Here is a 13,206-nt window from a genome sequence, read left to right as displayed (position 1 = left end):
CAATTCTTCCCTTCTCTAAACCATCTGATATTATACTATACTTGGATTTTATTCTAAATATTTCCTGGGTAATTTTTTTGAATTCAATTTTTCCCATCTTCAAACCATCTGATATTATACTCTAGACCAACTGTCTTAAAACACTGTTTATACAGCATAACATTCTCTTACTCAAAAAAAAATCACAATGGTACAGTTTTCTATTGGATCAAATACAAATTCCTAAGTTTGGCATTCAAGGCCTTCATCAATTAATCTCAACTTATCTAGGAAGCTAGATAGAAAAGTGTATCACACGCTGGACTTGGAATCAGGAAGATTCCAATTCCAAATATGCTCAAACATTTCAAACATTTATTAGCTGTGTGACCTTGGGCAAGATATTTAATATCTCAGAGCCTCAGTTTCCTTATTTGTAAAATGAGGATAATAATAGTACCTGCCTTGAAGGTTATTGTGAGAATCAGATGAGTTAATATTTGTATAGTGTTGTATACATGTTAGTTATTATTATTGATCAGTCTTCTCTCTCACTGCTTGCCAACTAAGATCCTCCCTTCCTGCCAGAACAATCTCTTCTCCTACCAATCTAATTTTTACCTTCACTTTTTTTTTTGTCACCTATTTCCTTGATCATTTACTTGACTCTAAATCAAAGGGCCTATCTTATATTTTTAAAGATGATAGATTAGGAGCTGAAAAGTGTCTTTTAGAGGACCACCCAGTCTAACTTCTCCCACCCCCAACCATTTTATAGAAGAATAAATGAATTCCTAGAGAGAGATTAAGAGAGTTGGCAAAAGACAAAGGATAATAAGTGAAAGAGCTGGGATTTGACCCTTGGTTTTCTGTCTGTGGATTCAGTTCTCCTGTGCCACAGTACCAAGGAGGAGTTCACTCTGAGTACTTGTTGCCTTGAGTCAGATTCTTCTTGACTTGAAAGGGCCTGCCAAATAGATGTAGTCTGGCTGATAAATCCTATTACATATACATAGGCCACACTTTGCATTTCATTAAGTCAAGGCTAAGTTAATATAAGCACATAATCAGGGAAACAGGCCCTTAATTGAACAAGTTGTTATTCTTCATGACAGAATTATAAACCAAACAAAAAATTAATAAATCTGTTGATGGTTCTTCCTTCCCTGCTGAAATTCTAACACATACACTGATTGACTGATATACTCTGAGTCACCGTATCTCGGCAGACAGGATGTAGAATTAACTTTCAAGGCTTATGCAGACAAGACCGGGTTCATATCTTTTTACATATGCCCAGTGTTCTCACTCATAGTTCTCAGTATTTTCTACATCTAAGAGCAAGGCAAATATCCAATCCACCCCAACTGTTGTTGCTGAATTATTCTTCAGTCATTTCTGAGTCTTCATGATCCCATTTGGGATTTTTTTGGCAATGATACTAGAATGGTTTGCCATTTTCTTCTAAGCTCATTTTACAGATAAAGAAACTGAGGCAAGTAGGGTGAAGTGACTTGCCCAGGGTCCCACAGCTAGGAAGTGTCTGAAAACAGACTTGAACTCAAGAAGATGAGTGTTCTTGACTTGAGGCCCATCACCCTATCCACTGTGCCAGATAGCTGGCCCAGTCCAATTGGCACTGATTAACAATTATTATGTTCAGGACACTGGGCTAAATGCTAGAAATAAAAACTCAAAACAAAACAAAACAAAAATAAAATAGAATTATATTTAAAAATTGTTAACCCCACAAAATTATAAACCTCGGAATTTTTTCCCTATTCAGCAAAAGAAATTTTGTGAGGATTTTTTTTCCACATTTACTTTTCCTTCTCAGTTTTACCACCTCATCCAAACCCATCCCATCAACTCTAACTAGAGATACTAAACTCTTTTCTCTGAAACAGCTGTCAAAAGTCCCAAGTGCTCCCAGATGCCAAGAAATGAGACAGTACCAAGATCCTTTGAAGATGAGTGAGCTAGATCTAAGCAGATGGAGGAAGAAGAGCTGGAAGAAGTCAATCTCATCTGCTGCCCATATCTACGAACGTGGAAGCTGAAAAATACTGGATATAAAGGAGAAATAGAAAGGAACATGCAGGAGAAGGTAATCAGAAGCTGTAATAGATGAGGATAAGCTATGTCTTCTACTAGAAATATCTGGACAAGAGAAGCAGTACTGACTTTTTTTTAATGAATGTCTGAAAAGTGTTTCCCAAGTCAGTGTTAAAATGTATCATGTGCAATAGGAAAAAAAACCCAGCCATGTATGTTGTACTTCCAAGTGAAATCATGACAAGGGAGAAGAGGCCAGGACTTTGTCCCAACTGCCAACTCAGGCATCCCCTCACCTTATGCTTCATAGTCAAGGTCTATCAGCCAGCTTTCCCACAGGGATAAGGAGGAAGATGAGCCACTAGAGAGGGAGAAGAAGAAGAGAAGAGGGAAAGGAAGCACTGTTCTGAACTGAGGAATGAGGAAGGGGATGACAGATCATCCCCTCTTGTGGCAGGATTACATCTGCAATCAGTATCCTCTGTGCATCAATGCTCCCTACCCTGTCCTTTGACCAAGTCTTAGTTCCTCCCCTCTCCCAACTGTATTCCCTGCATCACCAGCAGTCCCCAAAACTGTTTTTGTCCCAAGTGAAAAAATTTCTGGTTGTGTATATGTTGCACATAGAGAAAGGAGTGATTTAAGCATATCCATTAACATTCTTCCTCAAGTATTTTTTAGTTCTAATGCAACACAGAGGTTGGATGGATACCAAATAAAACTCTCCCCTTTCTAATTTTTTTTCACAGACAAAGTGTTCCTAAGGCAACTAATACCTCAGTATCTGCAATAATAGAAAGGAACAGGGAACTAGATAGTACAAAATAAATAAAGAACAAATTATTACTTGCTTTTATTCAATGAATGAATCAATGAAGTATTTGAGGATCCTGTGGCAGCCCAGTCCTAAGCAGAAAATAATTAGTAAATAGTAATTGAAGAGGAGGAAAGCAGACTTGTCTTTTCTTTGGAAAATCTTTTAATGACCCAAAGTTACTCTCTAAAACAAAGGTTCATCTTTGTAACAGCAATAGTCTCTGCTGATGAAGTATAGCTATGAGTCATGGAATACTACAGTCTCTGAAGAACTTAATTTGAGGATCACCCAAGGGCAAGAAGAGGCACATCGTGGGTAAAATCAAGCTGAAACAAATTAGAAAAGAGGGATTATGTAGGAAAATGGGCATTAAGAATGCCATCCAAGAAACACAGAGTAGGGGGAATGGGCCAGTCATGCAGTAAGAGCAAAGAACTGCTTACAGACAGATCAAGTGGTCTCTGGCAGGACCCCTAAAATATCAAAAGAACTAGAGAGAAGTCCCTAGCATGTTAAATACCCTCTGCAGTGGGTTTATGAAAGAGAATGGACAAGAGTCAAATGGGAGAATCAGGCATAAATCTAGTAGCAAGGCTGTGATCTCAGGAAAGAATACCTATATTGATGACATAATTGATCCAATAATGTATAAGATGATAGCTAATTAAGGAATAAATTATGTCTGCTATAGAATACAAGTTCCTTAAATAAGAGTCCCAAAGAGGGAAAAATTAATGTGTGTTGGAGTATGTCCAAAGAATATCCTGAAGAAGATAGGTCTAGTAGAAGACCTTTAAGGATGGGTAAAACTTGAATAAATGGAGAGGAGAAGGAACTTAGCTAAGTAGGACAGGACAAACACAGAACAAAGGCATAATTTAAGTAAGAGTAATATGATTATTTTTAGAGATGATTGATCCTCCTATTCCTGCTTAGCTGAAGCCAATATTAAAATTAATCAGCTCAAGAAATTTCAGCAAGGAAGATCTGAACCAATTGTGGTGTATGATTGAGACAGAATAGGATGGCATCATAAAAATTGAGAAATTCAAGAAAACATGGCAAAATTTTTATTAATTGCTGTTGAGTGAAGAAAACAGAATTAAGAGCACCATGTACATAATGCCAGAAATGAAGGCAACACTAAGTACAACAGTACACAAATCAAGTTCAATGATCAACAGCAGCACCACTTAGCTAATGTTGGAACATACTACCTTCTTAGTAGAAGGTGGATTATGGAGAATTTTAGACACTGTCAGTTTTAGTCAGTTTTGCTTTAGCTGTTTCATTTTTCTTTTATAAGAGAGGAATAATAATTATAAAGATATAGAATGAAAGTAAAAATGCATTCACAAAACATTTTTTAAAATCAAATGAATTGGCAGTTCTCAAACAGTCATAAAGCAGAGCATCTCCCTAATTCTGATACAGTATAAACTTTCTTGTGATTGTTCCAAATAGGCTAAATGTGGAAATGCCATAAGTGCTGCAATATTTTGATATTCATGAGACCTTTCTTTCTATCTTTGATCTCTATGGGGGATATGGCAACAGAAGAAGCTCTCACTCAATGAATATGGACATCTGTCACCTTTTTAAAAGCATAATTCTAAATTGCTTTTCAATATGGTTAGACCAATGAATAGCTCCATCAGCAGTTTATCAGTGTGCCTGCCATCTCACATCCTCTCAGACATGATTCACATCCTTTATCATTGCCAATTTCTATCAACCCTTCAGTTTGTGGAAGAGAAAACTGATGGCCATCAATGGTTTTTATTGTCCAATTTCACATAAGTATTATTATATGGCAGAGGGAGGATTAAAATTTAGGTTCTCTGACTCCAAAACCAGAGCTCTTGCCATCTCCACCAGACTACCTCATCATTACATTTAACACTATTGGTGTTTTGCATCTTTTTATGGATCAAAGTTTTAGGCCCTTCAAAATATTTGTCTTGAATCTCACTAGTGGAAGGTATACAGAGCCTGAAATATAACTAGGAATTTGGTTTCTGGTTCCTGATTCACTTACTCACTCATTTACGTGATGTTGGACAACTTGCTTGACTTCTCCATGGTACATTTTTTCTTTCCTTAGGAAATGGAAATACTTCCTACCATCCTCATTATAAACACTCCAGATGTTGAGTCCCTACACAAGAATGATTCCAGATATAATGTCTCAAAGCATGGATCCACCTTGGGACAGACAGTTGGATCAACCTAAAATTTTAGAATCTAGTAGTAGAAAACATTTCTGAGGTCATCTAGTCCAACCTGCAACTGAGCAGGAACCCTATTCAATCCATTCCTAAGAAGTGATTATCTAACTGCTTCATCAGAAGACCAGCAGTAATGAGGAATCCTCTACCTTCTAATTTTCCATTTTTGCAAAGGAACCCAATCTTATGATAGCATCTCAGAACTTTAAGGAAGGAGACTCCATCCTTGCTAACCCAACACAGCTAACCCAAGTCTTGATTCACTTCACTTCCCTCAGTGTCCTCTACTCTGATTGGAGGACTGGAGGTCAGAGTACTAAACTCCTCTCAGTGCCTTCCTTTATAAAGAGTAAAAACCGGTCTCAGCTCATTCCACTTTGCATCTGCTGACCTACTTAATTTTAATTCCACAGAACAATATGACCTCAAGTCAGGTACCCTTGGTGTCTTGTTTTCCCCATCTTTCCAGCCTCCTTGTGTGTATTGTCTCTCCCTCTAGACTGTAGATCCTGTAGGTCAGGAACTGTTTGTATTTTTATTAATTGTACACACAGTGCTTCCAATACTACCTGGTACTTATTAGGTGCTTATTGAATCTTGACTGATCAGAAATTCAAACCTTCTTCTACTCTTAGCCTCTAACAACTGACTTCTATCCCCAAAGCTTTCATGTTTTAAATAATTCTTTAAGAGCTCATATTTGCTAGCATTTTAAAGGCTGCAAAGTGCTTTTTCTCACAAGTTTATGAAAGAAAAATTGCAGAAGAATCCCAGTTCAACAGATGAAGGAACTGAGGATCATAAAAGCTAATATTTGTAATAAGTAAATTGATAATCAATTTAATTCAATTCAACAAAGATGTGTTAAGTACCTACTATTTGTTTTTTTTTCTTATGTTTTTTAATAGTTTTTATTTACCAGATATATGCATGGGTAATTTTATAACATTGACAATTGCCAAACCTTTTGTCCTAATTTTCCCCCTCCTTCCCCCTCCCTCCAGATGGCAGATTGACCAATACATGTTAAATATGTTAAAGTATAAATTAAATACAATATATGTATACATGTCCAAACAGTTGTTTTGCTGTACAAAAAGAATCGGACTTTGAAATAGGGTACAATTAGCCTGTGAAGGAAATCCAAAATGCAAGCGGACAAAAATAGAGGGATTGGGAATTCTATGTAGTGGTTCATAGTCACCTCCCAGAGTTCTTTTGCTGGTTGTAGCTGGCTCAGTTCATTACTGCTCTATTGGAACTGATTTGGTTCATCTCATTGTTGAAGAGGGCCCCCTCCATCAAAATTGATCCTCATACAATATTGTTGTTGAAGTATATAATGATCTCCTGGTCCTGTTCATTTCACTCAGCATCAGTTCATGTAAGTCTCTTCAGGCCTTTCTGAAGTCATCCTGCTGGTCATTTCTTACAGAACAATAATATTCCATAATATTCAGATACCACAATTTATTCAGCCATTCTCCATTTGATGGACATCCACTTAGTTTCCAGTTTCTGGCCACTACAAAGAGGGCTGTCACAAACATTCTTGCACATACAGGTCCCTTTCCCTTCTTTAAGATCTCTTTGGGATATAATCCCAGTAGTAACACTGCTAGGTCAAAGGGTATACACAGTTTGATAACTTTTTTGAGTATAGTTCCAAGTTGCTCTCCACAATGGCTGGATGTATTCATAATTCCACCAACAATGTATCAGTGTCCCTGTTTTTCTACATCCCCTCCAACACTGCACATTATCTTTCCCTGTCACTCTAGCCAATCTGACAGGTGTGAAGTGGTATCTCAGAGTTGTCTTAATTTGCATTTCTCTGATTAATAATGACTTGAAACATCTTTTTATATGGCTAGAAATAGTTTCAATTTCTTCATCTGAGAATTGTCTTTTCATATCCTTTGACCATTTATCAATTGGAGAATGGCTTGATTTCTTTTCTTTTTTTTTTTTTAGAATTTTTTCCACAGTATATATGCATGAATAATTTTTTTATAATATTATCCCTTGTATTCATTTTTCCAAATTATCCCCCCTCCCTCCACTCCCTCCCCCCAATGACAGGCAATCCCATACATTTTACATGTGTTACAATATAACCTAGATACAATATATGTGTGTAAATACCAAGAGAATGGCTTGATTTCTTATAAATTAGAGTCAATTCTCTATATATTTTGGAAATGAGAGTACCTACTATTTGTAAAGAAGGCACTGTACTGGATGTTGATGATATAACCTTATCCTTGAACCCACTAGAGATTTGAAACAAGTACACAAGTTAGTAAATAAAAATTATATGCAAAGTAATTTCAAGAGGAAAAGGCTAAATATTTGGAGGGAAGCAAATATAACCTCAAGCATGAGATTAAACTTGTGCAATGCTTTGAAAAGCTGAGGCACATCTTAAAAAAAAGGGATTCCCATCATTTAGAAATTGGCTAAACAAGTTACCTCTAATGCTCTGAAATACTATAGTACTGTAAGACATGATGAAAAGGACAGGTTCAGAAAACCTGGGAAGACTTATATGAACTGATGCAGAGTAAAGTGAACAGAACCAGGAGAACAATTTATAGAATAACTCATCATAAAGATAATTTTGAAATATGCAAATACTGTGGTCAATGTTAAGACCCACCATCATTCCAAGAGACTGATGATCATGCATGTTATTGACTTCCTGGTAGAATGGTGATAGACTCAAGATGCAGAATGGAACTTACTTTTGAACATGGTCAGTGTGGAAAGTTATTTTGCTTGAGTATATAAACTTGTTTTTGTTTTCTTTTCTTTTCCCAGTGGAGGGAGAGAAAATAAATGTTAATTGAAAAACACAGAGCTGAGATACTGAACAGGAGAGGTGAGTTTCCCTCAATCACATGGCTAATGTCAGAATTGAAAATTAAATCTTCTGACAGGAACAGTGATGAATGTTGGAGGGGATGTGGGAAAACTGGGGCACTAATACATTGTTGGTGGAGTTGTAAGAGAATTCGGCCATTCTGGAGAGCAATTTGGAACTATGCCCAAAAAGTTATCAAACTGTGCATACCCTTTGACCCAGCATTGCTGTTATTGGGCTTATATCCCAAAGAAATACTAAAGAAGGGAAAGGGACCTGTGTGTGCCAAAATGTTTGTGGCAGCTCTTTTTGTTGTAGCTAGAAACTGGAAAATGAATGGATGCCTATCAATTGGAGAATGGTTGGGTAAATTGTGGTATATGAAGGTTATGGAATATTATTGCTCTAAGAAATGACCAGCAGGACGAATACAGAGAGGTTTGGAAAGACTTACATCAACTGATGCTGAGTGAAATGAATAGAACCAGAAGATCGCTGTACACTTCAATGCTGTATGAAGATGTATTCTGATGGAAGTGGATATCTTAAACATAAAGAAGATCCAACTCACTTCCAGTTGATCAATGATGGACAGAAACAACTACACCCAGAGAAGGAACACTGGGAAGTGAACGTAAATTGTTAGCACTACTATCTATCTACCCAGGTTACTTATACCTTGGGAATCCAATACTTAACGTGCAACAAGAAAATTGGATTTACACACATAGTTATACTGTAACACATGTAAAATGTATGGGATTGCCTGTCATCTAGGGGAGGGAGTAGAGGGAGGGAAGGGAAAATCTGGAAAAATGATTACAAGGGATAATGTTATAAAAAAATTACTCATGCATATATACTATCAAAAAATTTATAATTATAAAATAAAAAAGATATAATAAAAAAAATTTTTAAATTTTTTTTAAAATTAAAAAAAGAAAAGAAAAGTAAATCTTCATAAAGAAATACATTCAAGGGACAGGTAGGTGGCACAATGGATAAAGCACCATCCCTGAAGTCAGGAGTACCTGAGTTCAAATATGATCTCAGACACTTAACACTTCCTAGCTGAATGACCCTGGGCAAGTTACTTGACCCCAATTGCCTCAGGGGTGGTGGGGGAAGAAATATATCCAAAGGAATCAAATCAAAATTTCCTGACTGGATTTTAGGAAGTTATTTTCCTTCCCCTTCATATCTTACCCCCCCCAAAAAAGCAATATTTAGTCTTGGCCATTATGTATAAACTTTCTCCTTTAGATTTCTTCATTCTATTCCTATGGGTGATACAATGAAAAAAATTATCTTCCCTAAAGGAGTTTCCAATCTAGTTGGTTTAAAAAATATATATATAAATAAGTGAAAAGGCAAATGATATCAGAGGGTAACTACAATTTAAAGGAACAATGTTTTTGATATAAGTAATATCACTGTGAAGTTCATACCAAAAAGTAGTCTAGAAAGGAAGAACTCTTTGCTGTAAGTCTTGAAGAATAGGCAGGATTTGGATTCTACTTTCTTTCCCACTGTCCAGAAAGTGAAAGTGTTTTTCTAGATGGAAACACCTGGTGGTTATTCACATGCAGCTTGTCCACAACAAATGCTGAGTTTCAGGTCACCTTCCATTACTCAGCATACTTCTAGGTCACCTAACACCGTGATCATTCGTGCTCAAAGCAGTTAAGACCATTTTAAACACTGTACTACAGTGCTTCCATAACATCACAGTTTATGCAAATCCAAAAAATGATTTTTTAGATTATCTATTTCAGGTTCTCCATCGTTACCAGAATTGGAATTAGTGGTCATGGATTCAAATGATAACTCTGCCACTTACAACATCTGAGACTCTTCCCAAACTAACTCCCCTGGGCTTCAGTTTTCCTCATTTATAAAATGATAGAATTAGCCTAAAGTAGTGTCAAACTTAAATACAGTAGAGGCAGATACCTGCAGGTCATGTATTTGACTTAGAAAACCATTAATTAACATTATTTGTATTGCATTCTTCGTTTGTTAAAATATTTTCTAGTTACAAAATCTGATTCAGGCCACAGTACTGAGTTTGAAGTGCCAGGTGTATGCAGCCTGCAGACCTGAGTTTGACACCTCTGGCCTAAAGGAGCTCTAAATCCTTTCCTATTCCAAATATAAGCTCCAAACATAAGCCAATAATAGAGAGGTGAGATATGCAGATTGTTTTTCCCTCTTGGCTTCCTTTTCAGGTAGGTGTCTAACTATTTCCTCCTAAGTACTTTCATAGTGATCTGACTTTTTTTTTTTTTAGCTGTTTGTAGCAGTTTTATTCAAGATAGTAATTGTTAAGCAAACAATTTGATTTGATAAGCAAATAATCAGTACATATAGTATTACATAATGCATAATAAAATAATGAAAAAATATATCAAATGGAGATAAGCCTGCCAGTCTTCTGGACCCCGTGCTTACCTGATGTGACTGATCTAGAACCAGAAATACTAGGAATTATATAGTTTATCTCTCAAACAGGCAAAGCAGCAGAAATAAATAATTCTCAAGAATATTGGACTTATATCTCTACAGGACTGGTGATTATACACCAACAAAAACAACTATCTTAAACTTGAAAAGAGGGAGTGTTGGGAATCAGGAACTTGTTCAAAAGAGGCAATTCAATGAAGATTAAAACTGAATCCCTCAAAACATCTCTTAATTTGCAAAAAGTAGGTTCTGAGCAATCCTAGACAGAATGCCAGATTGGCCTACCTGGCCTCCTCTCTCCTCCAGTTCTACCCAAAAGGACTTATGAGTTTCCTTCTTCAACACAAGGAAATTCTAACTTTAGTTGAAACATTTGTGGCTCCAGGTTTTTCTTTTCTTACTCTTAACATGTATATTTTTTGTGAACAGAAAAACTCAATTCCACATTTGGCCTGCTCCTATTCCTCATCTAGGAGGGAAATAACAATTTCACTTTTAAGTACGAACATAGAGCATGACTGATATAAAGTGCTTCAAAGGATTTCTGTGGGGCTTTGACTCCCTTGGCTTCAAGGCAAGCTCAAATACATGTCAGATTAATGATGACTGTCATCCCAGTGCCCCAAACATTTTCCCCTTCTCCAAAATCTTTGCAAAATTCCACACAAAAAAACCCGTGGTAAATCCCACACATCCATCACTAAGCCAAGTAAGAAAGGGAAACAGATATTTAGGTTCCGCTGTCAGAATGCGTTTGTTTCTGTTTGGGGTTGTATCCAGGTCTCTGGGAGAGTTAGGAGGACAGCATGAGTGTACATGGAGACCAAACACTCTCCTGGCCTCCAAGAAGCAAGCACAGAAGTTCAGGCCTTGCTTCTTTGAGATGATCAGGCCTTACCCACAACTTTTTCTGTCCCTCCTCCACCTCTTTCCCCACCCCCTTGCCTTCCTCCAGGCCCAAAGCCATGGCAACAGCACTGCCAGCGTCTTCAGCCAAAGACCAGTTGGCAAAGAACAGGGGAAAGTGCCGTGAAAGAAGGGGAGAGAAGGCCCCCCCTTGTCCTGGGCCAAGTGGTGCAGAGATGGCCCCTGGTACCCAGAGACCCAATCTGCTTGCTCTTCCAAGATTGCTCACAGCTTCCCTATGGGGTTGTGCCCCAAAAGAGAAGGGAGGAGGAGTAGCAACAGTCAGACGCTCTACTGGCTCCCTCAGCAGAAACACTGTAACCTCCCGTTGAAGCACTCTAACCTGTGCCGAGACAAGCACTATGTGTCACCCAGGAAGAATGCCCCACCTCCACGTGAACCCAGAGATTCGGGACGTGTCTCTTGCCTCCTGGGCACCCACACCACAGAGAGCGCTGGGGTGGGGTGGGGTGGGGTAGGCTGTGTTTGAGAAGGGGTTCCGCAAGAGCTGGGGGTCTAGAGAGAGGCTGGAGAAGAGGGCGGACAAGGGGTTGAGGACTGCACCGGAGCAGCAGAAGCGGAGCGAGCGGGGAACGGTTACTCACAGAGAAGTCACGTCGGGCGGGATGGGCAGCTCGGGCCCAAGCCCTCGCAAGCCGCGGCCGGAGCAGTTGACGCTGCAGGCACTGCCGGGCCCCTGGGTGCAGTCGCAATCAAGGCCGCAGGGTTGGCAGCCCGGGTCTGGGGCGGCGGAAAGGCCCCCGATGCAGAGCCCCAAGCAAAGGCAGAAAGCGAGTCGGGCGGGGGCGGGCGCGGGAGCAGGGGGCGGCCGGGGGCCGCCATGACCATGCGGGGAGGGGGCTGCGAGCTGCGGCCCCTGTCCCCGCGGCATCGCTTAGTGCACCCTGCGCATGGCCCCGGCCTGGCCCGGCCCGGCCCAGCCCGGCGGCCGCCGCCCCGCAACCGCAGCAGCAGCCGCGGCCGGAGCCAGAGCCGGAGCCGGAGCCAGGCCCGGCCGGAGCGCTCACGCCGGGCTCCCGGGCTGCATGGGCGCGCGAAGGCCGGGGGCCAGGCGTCTGGAAGAACGGAGTGGATGGATGGCGACTGCAGCGACAGCGGCGGCGGGCTCGCGACCTTTCCCTTCCCGGCTCGGCTGACGCCGTCGCCTGGGCCAGGCCGCTCTCGCTGTCCGTCCCCGGCCGCTCGCTGTGCAGTGCCGGGCCGGGGTCGCTAGGGCTCCTCCCTGAGCCGGGCCCGGAGGAGGGGACCTAGCCAAGCCTCCGCCTCCTGCCGCCGCAGCAGCCGCAGCCACCGCCTTCGCCTCCGCCTCTCGGGCCAGCGTCGGCTCCGCGCCCGGCCGGGCCCACCCTCACCGCCCAGGTTGACCCTGCAGTGCAGTTCGGAGGCCCGGGCCCGGACCCTCTCTGCTTCCCGGGCTCCTACTGTGGGGAGAGAGGAGTTTGTTGCTTCGTCGCCCCGTCTTTTAGGGGTTCGTGCTCAGGAACCTTCCCAGCTACCCCAGTTCCAGAGAAAGGGACATCTAGGGTGACTGCGCCCTCCTTTCTGAGCCAGGATGCAAGTCCTACCTGGGATAGGGACCTAGGACTCCCAGAGCACGGATTGGCCAGAGGGCCTCCTCCTACTCTGACCAGAGGAAGCACCCTGTTTCTGGGCTTGGCGACCTCCGAACTCTTCCCTGATTTCTGTCAGACCCCATGTAAAATTCAAACCTCTTTTCCAACAACCTCAAAAGCTTGTCTGATCCTTTGTTTGCACAGAATTCATATCCTCAGGTTACATTCTTTCATCCAACCAACATTTTTAAACACTTCCTTTGTACTGTACCAGGCACCCAGGATAAAAAGACAAAAAATAAAAGCCCTGCCTTCAAGGAG

General features: G+C 40.7%; 1 protein-coding gene across 4 annotated transcripts in view; it reads right to left on the bottom strand.

The window, feature by feature from the left end:
- PKD1 (polycystin 1, transient receptor potential channel interacting) overlaps positions 1-13,206 on the bottom strand; it is a 189,410-nt gene that overhangs the window by 110,409 nt on the left and 65,795 nt on the right. For 2 of the 4 annotated variants that reach the window (XM_074279520.1, XM_074279521.1), the window contains exon 1: positions 11,917-12,884. The exons of the other annotated variants lie outside the window; for them this stretch is intronic. In XM_074279520.1, coding sequence (XP_074135621.1) covers positions 11,917-12,203 — 287 coding nt within the window. In that variant the 5' untranslated portion in view covers positions 12,204-12,884. Of the gene's footprint in view, positions 1-11,916; positions 12,885-13,206 lie in introns of those variants that run through there. 4 annotated transcript variants of the gene reach the window in all.

The sequence above is a fragment of the Sminthopsis crassicaudata genome, chromosome 1 (genome assembly GCF_048593235.1).
Source record: "Sminthopsis crassicaudata isolate SCR6 chromosome 1, ASM4859323v1, whole genome shotgun sequence".
NCBI lineage: Eukaryota > Metazoa > Chordata > Mammalia > Dasyuromorphia > Dasyuridae > Sminthopsis > Sminthopsis crassicaudata.
Note: the sequence above shows the minus strand (reverse complement) of the source record. Positions and strands in the feature narration are given on the sequence as shown.